At 40.9% G+C, this 13,924-nt stretch overlaps 1 protein-coding gene across 3 annotated transcripts; it reads right to left on the bottom strand.

Moving 5' to 3' along the window:
• Window positions 1-202: 202 nt before the first annotated feature.
• On the bottom strand, window positions 203-13,817 carry rbm12 (RNA binding motif protein 12). Of its 3 annotated transcripts, XM_045223960.1 has the most exons (4): window positions 13,719-13,817; window positions 12,935-13,018; window positions 5,306-5,392; window positions 203-3,745 (listed from the first exon to the last, which is right to left on the bottom strand). In XM_045223960.1, the coding sequence occupies exon 4, from the start codon at window positions 3,718-3,720 to the stop codon at window positions 1,138-1,140; it is 2,583 nt and encodes an 860-aa protein (XP_045079895.1). In that variant the 5' UTR covers window positions 3,721-3,745; window positions 5,306-5,392; window positions 12,935-13,018; window positions 13,719-13,817; the 3' UTR covers window positions 203-1,137. The 3 variants fall into 3 exon arrangements, with proteins under 3 accessions (XP_045079895.1, XP_045079894.1, XP_045079896.1); XM_045223959.1 differs by lacking the exon at window positions 12,935-13,018; XM_045223961.1 differs by lacking the exons at window positions 5,306-5,392; window positions 12,935-13,018 and having other exon boundaries at window positions 13,719-13,816.
• Window positions 13,818-13,924: the final 107 nt, after the last annotated feature.

The following is a 13,924-nucleotide window of genomic DNA, read 5'->3' as shown; positions in this document are numbered from 1 at the left end:
GATATAGCCTAGCCTATATTAACCTTTAAGGTTAACCTAACCCTAACAGCAATACTTAGGCCTATCTTAACATTCTTTCATACCTGGAACATGTTTGGGAAAAACTCGGTGCCTTCCCTTCTAAAACCATTTTATTGTTCATATGGAAAATCAGCAAGCAGTGAGAAAGCATTGGAGAAAAATAGAATGCCTTGTAGATAGATCTATGTCAGGAATGTCATTTTATTGACAAAAGTGTAAGCTAAACAGTAGGCTATATACACACTTGTGAAATAATAAACCGGAACGTCCCCAAAAATGAAACATAAAAATGTATCTTGTCAGGCAACACTACAAAACTAAGACATTCCAAATAGTATCTACATCTTTGCAAAACAGCTCATACTTTCAAAAAGAACATATCGCAGTGGGAGGGTTGGCAGATACAAAAAGTTCTAAAGAGCTCTGAAGACCATTAAACCAAATGCAAAATTCAACATATTTTTCTCAGAAACAAGCAGTACAATTTCTCACACATCATAGCTAACAACAACATTGACATTTGCATTTATTAACAGTGAAAAACAGCATAGAGCAAATAAGCAAATGCTTTAACCATGGCACAATAAGTGTTCTCTGCACTAACACCATGCATGGCAGCATTTGGCGAGTACCCACTTTAGAATATCATCACAAAGCACAGGTAAAAGTAAAGAGAATGTTAAATCTATGGAAGAAATACAAGAACACAAAATGTGTCAGGGCATTTGAAAATGATACATGCTTCCAAGTGAAAGTGATGTCTCAGTACAGCAATAAGAGACTACCCTCCTACTCCAACCATATTATTTAGACTTATGAAATGAATTTCAGGGCTCGTGCTCGAAACATGATTGGACTCAAGCTACATCAACATGGCAACATTTGGTTTTTCGCCATTTGAAAATCCACACACCCCACTTTAGTAATCATATTATACATCAAATCGATATAGCAGTTTCCCCATTTCATTCCTACGCTACAAACCTCATAATTTTGGTAAAGGAACTAAAGATAATTGGGAGATTAAATTCATCCTAAATGCAAGTTCTTACCTTTGCATTAATGAAACCGCAAGTTTCCCTTAATCATTATTGGTAGAGGGGAAAATTGGGAGTCTTATCCTAGGGTTATCTTCACCTTCCTAGCTCCAATAGGCCTATCATTTAAATCCATGACAGCAGACGTTGCCTCCTTGTGTGACTCAAAGGCAACCATTGCCTCGCCAGTGGGCAGGCCCTTTTCACTGAACTGCAGACAGACTGAACCAGGCAGCACTTGATACCCATAAAAGAAATCTAGAATCTCATCGACTGTTACAGTGAAAGGCATGTTTTGGATCTTTACAATGGTAGGTCCACGAGGGTTACCAGGGCCTCCGGTTGACTGCCCTCTCAGAGGGTCAGAGCCAGGGCCAAAGGCAGACTGAGGGCCCCCTACTGATCGCCCTTGGCCACCTCCTCGGTTGTTGAGGCCTCCGCTCTTTCTAGGGCCGTTGTCAAAAGGTGGCATGCCCCTCAAGCCCTCTGGCCCAAAGCCAGGTGGGCCATTGTTGCTGCCTGGTCGGAAGCCTGGGGGTTCCAGAACTGCTCCAGGCAAGTGACCGGCAACCATGGGTGGGGGAATGCTAAGGCCTACATCCCCTAGACTTGCTGCAAGTGGGGGTAGAGGAGGAGGGCCCGCTAGTCCATTACCTGGGACAGTAAACGGCGTAAAAGGACCATTGCCTAAATTGCCTACAGTGTTTCTGAGGAAGTTGAACTCTTCTCCTGACATAACGGAAAAGGGGTGAGCTTGGGCTTGAACTGGATTCTGTGCCTGGCCTTGAGCGTTCCCTTGGGTTTTCTGGCCTCTTTTAACCTGTGGTGGTGGGTTTCTCTCGATTTCCTTCATCTGCTCAAAGGTGACCAAATGTACAAATGCATCTCTGCCATTTAACTTCTGCCTGTGTAGTCTCTCAGCATTTAGCGCATCCTCCTCTGCCCTGAACTGCACAACAGCCTGACCTAGACCGTTACCACTGCTGTCAACCAGAACTTTAAGACTTTCATCAAATACTGAAATGCCTTCTAGAAACAGACGGACATCTTTCTTTGACACATTATATGGAATATTTGAGATGTGAGCACAGTTTCTAGGGCTCTTGCCTGATTCTGAGTTGTTTTTCTTATCACCACCCTGCATCCTTTGACGAATTGAACCAATCTTTTCAAACATAGCTTTTTTACTGATGGGATGAACTTGTATGAATCGGCTTCCCATATACTGCATGTGACAGCCGAGGGCAACTTTGTAGTCCATTTCATTTTTGAACTCAACAAAGCCCTCGCCTGTAGCTCGGCCAGTGGGTCCATAAGCAATGTAAATGCTGTCTTCCACAATGTCCAGGTTTTTGAAAAACTCACAGATCTGTTTGTTTACTGCTTCGTAGGGCAGGCCTTTCAGGTAAACACAGAACTCCTTGTTGTGAGGGGAGCGGGACCTCGCACGGTCTCTGGTTGACGGGGACGCTGAACTCATGTTGCTGCGGCGGTGCTGGTCTTGGGGCTCATTACTGAATTTTAAGTGGGCGTGCTCTCCTACCCCGATGCCACCACTGCTGACACTCATCCACTGCCGCTCTGTGGCCGGAGAGATGTCCACGTACCTCTGCCCTAACATTCCGGTGCTTCTTTTGAGTGCCTCAAAAGTGTCCTGAGGGGAAAAGAACTTGGCCAGGGCCCTGCCGCTACTCCGGCCCATGTTGTCCCTGACCAGTCGGATGGAGTCCACCGCTAACCCACGGAAAAACTCCCTAATATCCATTTCTGTCCCTGAGAAGGGCAGGCCTTGAAGGTGGACATATAACTCATCTGAATTACCTATTGCTGCCTTCATGTGTGCCTGGAGATTTAACAGAGGGTTCATATGGCCGAGAAACATGTGGTTTGGGGTTCCTAGAGGCAGCCCTGAGGCCAATCCACCAGGGGGTGGGATGCCTGGGTTAAATGGTGGCATTGAGCCCATGTGGGACAGATGACTCATGGGAAGGACAGGAGGGCCTTGGGTTAAAGGTGACACAGTGGGAACAGGAGGCATAGATGACACTGGTGGTGGAAGTGGCATGGGGGGTATGGAAGGCATGGGTGGCAGGGATGGCATGGTTGGCAAAGGGGGGATAGGTACAGAGTTGAGGGAGGACATGGCTGTTGTCATAGTGGATCCCATGGTAAGATTTGGGCTGCTGAAGTTGTTGCTGAAACTGGGGGGCATGTTTCCCATACTAGTGGTGGCAAACGTGGACACATTTTTGTTGCTTATAGTTTCATGTGCAGATGCAGCTGTGGTGACTGTGGTTGGTGTGGTGTTGCTGAAGCCTTGTAAAGTGGTGGGTAAACTGCCCCTCCCACCTGTGCTACCGTTTCCTGCGGCTCCCTCCACATTGCCTGTTTCAAAACGCCTGCGGCTAAGTTCGATCATATTCTGCATCTCGGTCTTGCTGCTCAGCAAAAGTGACACTTTAGAACCTTTGATTGCTCCCCCTGTACGCATCATGCCAAGCCTGGCATCTTCATCTGTGGCGAAAACAATAAAAGCCTCACCATGTTCACCCCCTACAATATGCACCCCACCATCCGGGATAGTCAATCCAGAGAAGAAATGGCGTATGTCCATGGTCCCCGCCACTATCGGGAGACCCTGCAAGCGGATGACCACAGCCATGCTGCTGAGGTGAAACAACACACACCTGCAGGTGAAAAAAAGGCAACCACCGTAAGACTAGAGGAAAGAGTAAAGAACAGACAAAACAAAAAGAGCAGGAGACAAACCATGATTTAGAAGACAGCTTACGTTTGGAGATATTCGATGAGAGCCCAATGCATCAATAGAGCAATTCAAAATACATGTGCAAGTATTAGGCTGTCTGTCCACTCATCACCACTCTTACACAGCCATCCACACATTGCTTCATTTACCACATACATCAGCCTTGGCTCAAGGAGATGATGTAGGCCCAAGGTCTAATACGCAAACCTTGGAGAAATGTTGCTCATAGGCCTAAATCTTGCTCATAATTAGACCCAGAGTACCATACATTTCAATGCTGTAAATTGGATGAATTTATAGCCCAACTTCCAATGTATCAATCTGATGCATCATGAGGCCTTTGTCCAGTAAATGTCCGGTGGAAGAAGGGGCCTGAATTTAAAGGTTGAGTAAGTCATTTTTAGAAGCTTGCAGGATGCATTACTTACTGACAAATCCTAAGAAAACTACATCACGTTTCAAAGTTGACTTTCCTTTCTTCGTCTAACTACACTATCTTGAATCTAGCAAAGAAGTTCTGTGGTTCAGAATGCAGTATTTAGTTACATAGTGCAAACGTTGGTTAGCACGCTTTTCACACTGGCTTTAGTCAGCAGGGGGAGCAGGCCTGTACGGGAAATTCCCAGTGTTGCCTAGCAACACATTCCTCGAAAGGGAGGCAACGCTGGCAGAGCGACAAATTTGCATGATTTTATGCTAGATTTGTACCGAACAATTAGCGCGACAGCTAAAATGGCTTTGAAAAAGTAAGACCTCAGCTAATAGGGAGAAGTATCTAACAAAATAACTACACAATGGCAGTCACTAATTATAAATTATTTACATACAATAGGAATTTGGGTATACTTGTGGATGAAAATCCTATTTACTCAACCTTTAAAATATAAAAACGTGTCAAATTGATATAACTGCAATGCAGCCCTAAGCCATTAGACGACACTGTGCCATCTCAGTAGCAACTGGTAAACATAAAAAATGCATTTATGAATAATTTAAATACCAGTCAAGAATGATGTATTATCACGACACCAACCATATTAAAACATTAAAAGTGCAAAACAATTAGCCTATGCTTAGGCTTGAGTCTCGAGCGTTGTTCAGAGCAGGTGTTGGACAAAACAGCATATCAAAAAGCAAGTAGAGAGAATGTGGTCCACAGAAGGCGGTCAGGTCATGAAGTGGAGACATTTACTTAGGGCTTTGTGGATGCGGTATTTTGCCAAAGAAAGCCACCAACATACCATGCTCTCCCTCTAAACCACTCATACCTTGGTAGGTCATTCTTAGCTCTCCTCACCTTCAGAGGTTTCCACAATAGAGTGAACTATGAGCCCAAAAGGGAATCAATAAGATCAATGAATATAGCCTAACAAAGCAAATAATTACTGGTAAAAATCACCAAGAGCCCACAGGAGGTTGTGAGAGTTGGACTGGCAGTCAATTGAATTAACCTATGTTCAGGACATATTTACAAGCTTACCTGTAATAATAAGTGGTGCTTCGTTAAAACTGTGGCACAGGATATCCAAGCCAATCCTGACGGCAAGCAATTTAAATCAATTCTAGACTGTAACAAAAGAATAGGAAATGGAAGCAAAAACATGAGCAAACAGCAGGCAAATTTAGGCATCCTTAGTGAACAACATGTACAAAACACTCTTGATTCAGCCCCAGCACCATATCAGCTTTTTTTTTTGCGTCAGGAGATGGTCAGAGAAATGCAGTAAATTGGCATCAACAATAAGAGCACAACGTCTTTGAAATTGCTGCCTCGCCAAAAAGCCATACACTCATTTTAAAAAATTACAAAGATCATGCATCTCATCATTTCTCATGTTGACATCAAGCATGTTGAGACATTTCATTCATCACAGCAATCCATATCAGCAAAATAAACATGCATGCCATTGAAAAACCTCAGCAGTGAAATAAAAAAATTCCCAGATTCTAACTGAATATCTTATTCTTACTTAGGTACATTTCTAAAGCGTTCTGTATAAAATGATGTAAATGATAAGGTCTCCAAATGTAAATGAGGGATGTGCAGTTCACCTAGCAATGTGCAGATTGCCTAGCAATCAACAAATGTGCATTGTTTAAAGCACACTTTTAGTCTAAGTCACAAATGACACCTCCAAAAAAAAAAGCCCCCTATGGTGAACGACAGGCTTGTAGAACCATGACTCTTTCGAGTTTTCAGTTCATTGTTCGCTGGCAGGGAGTAGGGATGGGTATTTTACCTTTTGAGACTGCTCGAGTACTTGTAATGATTTTTTTCCCCCCGATTACTCGCGTACAAAAATTAGAATAAAGAAGCTATTTTTTTAACAAAGGCTGAATTTTTCACATGAATTTTCTCTCTCGCATTTATCTACAGCAGTGGAGGCTGGTGGGAGGAGCTATAGGAGGACGGGCTCATTGTAATGGCCGGAATGGAATGGATGGAACGGTATCAAACACCAAACATATGGAAACCACGTTTGACTCTGTTCCATTCATTCCATTACAATGAGCCCGTCCTCTTATAGCTCCTCCCACCAGCCTCCACTGATATACAGTATATGCCAACAGTGAGCAACAATGCCTAATTTATGATAACCATTACAACAGTGAGCAACAATGCCTAATTTATGATAACCATTACAGATAACGAATGCTAATTGCTAAATTGCCTCATATATTCAGTCAATAAAAAAACAAGTGTAATTTAAGATTCATTTATTGAAACTAATATAAACTGGTTATATTATATTGTGGAACACAATCTTCAAAAATAGTAACCTCGGCAGTGTGGCGCTTGTTTGTAGAACCCTATGGCTGTGCAATGGCATAGCCTTGTTTTGTTAATTTAGCAGACAAGTCGCTCTTCTTTCCTGAGTCCTTATCACAGTCAAGACACCTATTTTGTAGCAAAAAAACATGTAGTAAAACATAATAAAATAGGGCGAAGTGATTTGCATCTCGCTTCGGGAACAGTTATTCTCAGAGTGATCATTTGAAACAGGGCTCAATTTCAATTTGTCAAGTTGAAATATATTTTTCTGGGTTCCAAACCAAAAGTATTTTCGATATACAGATGTTCGATTTCGTTTATTATGCCTGTTCCTTAGAATTGTCTAAATGGATTAACAATTCTACATTGAACAATGCATGGGGATGAATTATGGACAGGACATCTGTCTGGTGAATAGGCCTAGGCTTAAAGATTCTGATGAAAATACACTTTGTCTTTATCAAACTAATGTTTTTGGATATTTTCAGTGTGCAAACTGTCTGTTTTGGGGTAATAGCCTAGGCTTACTAATTATAAATGCCACTAGCAGTTCGCAAAGTAGGGTCGTCACTAACATTAGTTACCACAGCCACAAAGTCATAAACCATGCCAGTTTCTAACATTTTGCTTTTTCAAATCTGATTTTAAACCTAACCCTTCACCTCACTGTTAACATTATGCCTAATCTTAAATTAAGACAAAGCACTAATTTTTGTTTTCATGAAAAGATATAGCCCATTTTCACTTTGTGGATGTGGTAACTAGTGACAACTGCAAACTGCCTAAGCAGTAAATGACGCAATTATTCCAAAACTGCTGCTCATTGTTGGAACACATATTTCCCTACTTCAGTCAACCAGTTCATTTAAAATGTGATAAAACTGTCGTCATTTGGCAAAGAATGTAGCTTGTCTATCCCATCAGTTAGATGCGTTTCTATAGCCATTTATTTCTGTAGGCACACACAGCACGCGTGTGTTCAGGGAGTGGTCAGAACGCAATTGAGTGAGTGAGAGACACGGAGGGCAAGGGAATTTACAGAGCAGAACTATGTGATGCTTGGCTGATTTTTGTTGTGTCCCGCAAATGCACATGTACAAATGGAACACTAGAGTCAAAGCAAAGTAATGTTGTCTTCAAGACAAAATGTAGACAAAATAGTTAAAACAGTATTTGAAAAAAATGTGATCTCTGGTTTAAGATCGAGTTTTGTAGTCAGTTCTAGTACTGGATTACTCATGCCCATCCCAAGTATGGGTCCTGCGTGCTCTGGACATTACTGACTCAAACGAACGACGAGTCGAAAGATTCGTTCTTTTGACTGAACGAGTCGAAAAGATCAGAGTACGTAAAAAGAGCCTAACTTCCCATCACTAATGTAGATACAGTATAGTAATATGGTAGTGGACTGGTCTGTTTGAGGATTAAACACATAATCCGATCATGATTATCACAGACCGTGTAGCCTAATACTTGAATAAACTATAGACGGGTTGACTGACGAAGTCGCGAAAATTATGCACGCGTATCGATGTGGCCGGAAGGTGTGCGTTATGATTCTGAATGGTCAGATAGCTAGAAACAATGACAGTAAGGAATAGGGTTGGGCGGTATCCAGATTTTCATACAGTCATACCGTTTCTGTACCATACCGGGTTATTACCGGAAGTGCACACAAGGGGCGCCATTTCTAAAAATATATATATTTTGGGGGACGCACAAAACAATTTAGGCAACAGGGATCTTGATCATTTATTGAATGTCTATGTTGTAACCAAGAAGCTTGATCTTGACATCTAGCCACATAGCTAGCAAGTTAGCAAACCAAATGCATAGCGGGAGCCCTGAGCTGGATCTAATTTATTTGACACATCTTAAATTTCTTATAGTTCTTAGTTAATTATAAGCAATGGGGTAGCACGAACCCAACCACCCCAAATCAGCTTGTTGTATCTTGTTATTGATAGCATGTCTTGTCTTATGTTTTGCCCCATAGTTGTGCATTAGTGGTGCACGGGTCAGCTGTTTGTTCACCCGCACTTGCCCGCAATTGCTAATAACCCATCCGCAACCACCCGACTATATGTGATAAAGTGAAAATCTGAGGCCCGCACCCGACCCTAACCCGCAAAAATAGAAAATGCACTGCAGGCTACAGTCAGAGACGGCAGAACTATTTTTTGACAGGGGGTGCAGGACTTTGTTTTGCCTGATTTAGATATATTTCTGCTTATAATTTCCGACATTTTGGTAGGCTATTTGTTAGTCAACTTGTCTATAATTAGATACATGTAGCGTCTCTTTTGTCATTATATGTTACCCTAAAAGACTAAATAAACCCTTGCTCAACAGAATAATGTAATAGATCAAAAGAATGAATGCTTCAATCTAGTTGACATCGGTAAAGTTCTCTGTCATCTTTCGTGGAGCAAAGATGTTTAGGGACTGGGGAGAAAATACAAAAAAGCAAAAACAAAACGGGAAAGGTTTTCTGTGCAAAATGTCCAAATGACATCAGTTTAACCGATTGTAAAAAAAAAAAAAAAAAAAGTTGTGAAAACGACCCAAAATGTTTCTGATTTGATTTCAGTTCGGCTTCGATGCATATTTTATCAGCTTTTATGACGCTTTTATGATGAAGACAGCACCTCTAAAGATCGTATCTAACTGAGCATTGCATTCTCTCAAGATGCAGAAATAAATAAATCGTATTTCTCCACTCCTGTTCCCAAGTCCAAATTTTGCCTACATTTGGTGTATAATTTTACTGCAAGAAATGCTTAATTCTGCAGGAGCTATTATTAAGGCTATAGCCCTATTCGCAAGGAACTAGTATTACTAGAGAACGTTGGTTATGTATTTATTACCCCAGAATGTCGGTTATTCCAGAGGACGATTCGGACAGGATACGTTTTTTTTCTCCCCAAACTGCCACCTGTAATTCTTTATTTTTTTAAAATAAATTGACGGAAGCCTGGAGGTTTTTTTTCTAGGTGTGAAGATATTTCAACAAGTCCAAGCCATAACAGGCTACACTGATAACTTGGGAACCAAGCTCGAGTTTTCTTAATCATAACAAACCATCTTTGGTATAGTGTCGCCATAATATCTTAATTGAGGAAGTGTGATCATAATCATTAGGATATTTTAGTGATCCGTAGTAGAATACTTCCTAAATGCCCCCCAGCCTTTAGATGTGAGCTAAACCGCTAACTTGCACTTGATAGGCGTTTTTAGGCTATGGATGAGAAAGTGAACTTGTTCCAAACGTTTAGCTCAGTTGTATGTTGCTTTGCCATCTATTAACAGCAAGGGTTGCATTAAGTAGCCGCAATGTTTTTTTATGATGCATTTTGCGATGTTCAATCCATTTGCACAAAACGTATAAATAAAAGCATTATGTAAGCCCTTCATATATAGACTATGTGCTGCACTTCGTTCAATTTATCAAATCAGTTATTGTTTTCTTGCTTAAACCGTGAGCAAACCCCTGTATAACTCAGACATTTCTCTCAAAACACAGGGATGTCGATTCGCACGGGACTAGTATTATCAGAGGACTTTGGAGTTTGCCAATAAACAGTAGGTTATTCTGGTTAGTCAATGTCCAGATTTCAGTTTCCATTTAACCCATCTAAACAGTAGGCTACAGTTTCCTTGACATACCATAGGCCTATTTGAAGTCCCGTCTTGTGACTGTCGAATTTGTATAGCGCCTCACAATCATCACTGCTATGATCCTCTTTTACCACTTCACCAAATATTTTCCAAACATTACTTTTCTGTCCATCCCTTTCTTTATTTTCAACTCTCCTCTTGCATCTTTTGCCTTATTGAATTAAACTTTGACAATGTCCTTTTGCCTCCGTGGATTGATGTTAACTTCTTCTGCCAGTTAAGCCCTAAAGTTTAGGCTTATGCACTAATACCCAGATCGCCTAAAATAATGAAAGAAAAACCTCAATGTAGACTACATAAATTGCACAATAATTATAAAAACATTTTTAAGGTATTGTTTTTCTTTCTTCAACCCGCCCTTCAGCCACAATATTTAATGACCCTAAACCCGTCCACCCCGCGGATATAAGCACGGGGACTGCGGGTTATGAGTCAACCCGCGCATCACTATTGTGCATGCGTCGGTTTTGTTGCTAAACAACCAGCCAATCTATGGACAAACCCTAAATCAGGTCTGTTGTGTCAGTCTCGCACTGAGGATTGTATTCCGAGCCTGCCCCATGAAAAACATAAGCCTGGGCCTACAATGAAATGTAGCCTCCCATATTCCTTATATCGTATGCAAAATTTTAGAGAAAAAACAACCACCTGCACATTAATACTCATCATTGTTACCTCATCAAAGCTTCAGCACACTACAATCTCTCAATTGTGTGAGAATCTTTCTACAAAACATACAGAAGACAAAGGTCACTCCTGAGAGAACCTAACCACTTGGTACACATCAGTAAAAATGGACAATGAGTGAGGTCATCAACTGGCTTACTTTTAAACACATGTGCACTTAAGGAAATAGTACCTTCAACATGACAAAGCAGAATATAACCCTTCGGATGACAAAATGTGAAATAATTTGCAAATATAATAAGATAGAAATAAGCTAGATGAGAGAACGTTAACTTCAATGCACATGCCATATTAGCTACAGATGCAATGGTCAATATGCAATAATGTACTACTGACTGTACTTGCATATGCAGGTACAGTTTAGCTTGTGATCTCCAACAATACTTCCTTAACTATCGATTTGGAAGGTACCCATCTTATAAACTCAGATCGCTACTTGTCGGGGGAAATTTGACGTTTAGAAAATGCTCAGTTACAAATTAAATCAATTTAAATGTGCATTAATTAATCCATCAATGCACATGCCGCCATCTTTTTGGGATTTCCTATTTTCTCATTATGGGAGTTCCACCACTGCTGGAAACATTAATGAAGACAACAGTGCCTTCCAAATCGAGAAGGAAGGATCGCCAATTAAAGGTTGTTTGAAAATGTTATGACCATGGAGATCAAAAGATAAGCTGTAACAGTGTTTTCAAGTAGGACTACAGTCAGGACATTATTGGATATCCACTGTTGCGACTGTAAAACGACTGCTATATTCTAATAATGCTATTCTGTAGTCTATATAATTCTTTAAAAACAAGATTAATTTACAGAAGCTGTTAATGAGCTGTCGTTTATCAGCGGAATATCCACTGTCGGGTGGCAAGAGCGTGCAACTCCTCATACAGCTAGCTGATTGCTGCATGGAAAGAAATGTGTTCTAATAAACCCAGTCACAGCGCAACATTCCTAAATGCAATCTCGGGAGAAGACAAGTTTAGATAGTAATTATTGAAAAGAGCGGAATCCCAGCTTTCCCGTGCAGTTTTATTTCGCAACTCCACTTTTTGCACAATTGGCAGGGTTTTACAAGCTGAGTGTCTGGTATGACAATAAAAAAAGTAACTGTAGGCCTATAATGTAAAATTCACACAATTACACTATAAACACTGTAAAAATCACATGATTTTATTAGGCTAGTGGGAGTTTAGGACATTAAACAAGCAACAATATATTTAGAGTCTGATATCTAGCTAATGATAGAGGTAAACAATGCAGATGAGCATCCCCATGCTTCAACGTAGCCACTACGCTGCAAACCGGGGTGGAGGGTATATTTCATTGTTTGGATTCGTTTTTTTTAAATGAAAAAAATAGACTGCAAATGAAACATGAAATTAGCCATGACTTAAATTCTGGTTCATAACTTGCTTTCCTGTGATCTTGGCCCGGGCAGGTCGTTTTCACTTGGTACTGGCCCGGGGTGCCACTGGCAATTTTACCTGAATGTCAAGCGCTGCATATGGGCTTTTCTTCAAATCTAGCCATTCAAATGAAATCATTTCAAAATGTAGGCCTATTCTAAGGGTAACTGGAGGAATAAATATTGATGCAGATGACTCACATACCAGTACGTTTCTATCTGTATTTCATCTTGATGTTAACTTGGCCTAGAATAGCCCGTGTACGTGTCAATAAAACATCAAGGTTATAAAGGAATTGCCCATACAAATAAGTGGTAGACAACAACCCAGACAGTTGCCCACAACTTGTGAGGTCTCCAAATGACGCATTAGAGTTTACGTTATTTCAACTGAGCAAAACCTTGTACATTGAAGAGGGACCTGGACTTGTTGTTCCCCAATCTCTACACACGACAAATAACACACACGGGTAAATTGATGAAATAACAGCAATGGAATTGTATGTGCACAAAAACGCTGTCAACATGAACAACGCTGTAAAACACATTCGCCAGTAACGTACCGTTAGCTAAAAGCTCAGTCCGTCAGAGTACAAAAGCAGTTGCCAAATCTGAAGGGCTGCAGGTAGACAGCAAATTCTGCAAAACTACAGGAAGACCGCAGACAAATTACATCCAGTAATGTTTAATAATTTTAGCCATTATTGTCCATTTGGATGTGCACCACTGATAATTACTTGAGGAAAAGCGTCATGCTAGATAGCTAGTTGGATTCATGTAAAAGAGAACACAGTCAAGATGGCGCTGGTCCTACATTGAAAATGCTTTATAGTAGCTAGCTAGCTAATTAACCAGGGCCCGGTTTCCCAAAAGTATCTTATGGCTAAATGAATCAGAACCATTAACTTAGCCATAAGATCCTTATGGAAAACTGGGACAAGCAAGATTGGTAGTTACTAGTAGCAACATTAGCTAAAGACCGAACAATTCCACTTCAACGTACTGTAGGTCTTCAGATTAGTAACGCCACAGTAGCTAGCTAGCTAAACATAACCAAAACAGAACAGCGAACCTAAATGTTTCTCACAACCGTTCTAAACTTAAGCCTTGGCTAGACCAGAGTGGTGGTTAACGTTATATATAGCCTATTTGCTAAAAACATAGCTATCTACCACATTTGGGCAGGCCAACCATCTAAAATGCCGGAGAAAACTATGCAGTTAGCGGTTAGCTAGCTAGCCATTCATTCTCGCTATCGTCACCGCATGTCTGCAGGATTATATTTCATTGATGGATAACAATTACAACATTACTGGCATTTGTTTGCTGTTTTTTTTTTGTCCTTACCGAAATATCTGTTAAAAGATCTTTATTATATTTTGTGACGCGTTCTCTCCACCCCGTGCTCTTCTCTCTTCTTGTAGCTAGTAAAATGTCGGTCGAGCGACGAACTCGAATCGTGACGTAGAACTTCTCCGCTCTACTGATATAATACCGCCATCTAGTGGACTCCAACATGTTTTGTTTTATACGGTACAGCATTTTGACAAAGA

This window comes from Coregonus clupeaformis, chromosome 12, assembly GCF_020615455.1.
Source record: "Coregonus clupeaformis isolate EN_2021a chromosome 12, ASM2061545v1, whole genome shotgun sequence".
In the NCBI taxonomy this organism is placed as follows: Eukaryota; Metazoa; Chordata; class Actinopteri; order Salmoniformes; family Salmonidae; genus Coregonus; species Coregonus clupeaformis.
This window is presented reverse-complemented; position numbering and strand designations above follow the sequence as displayed.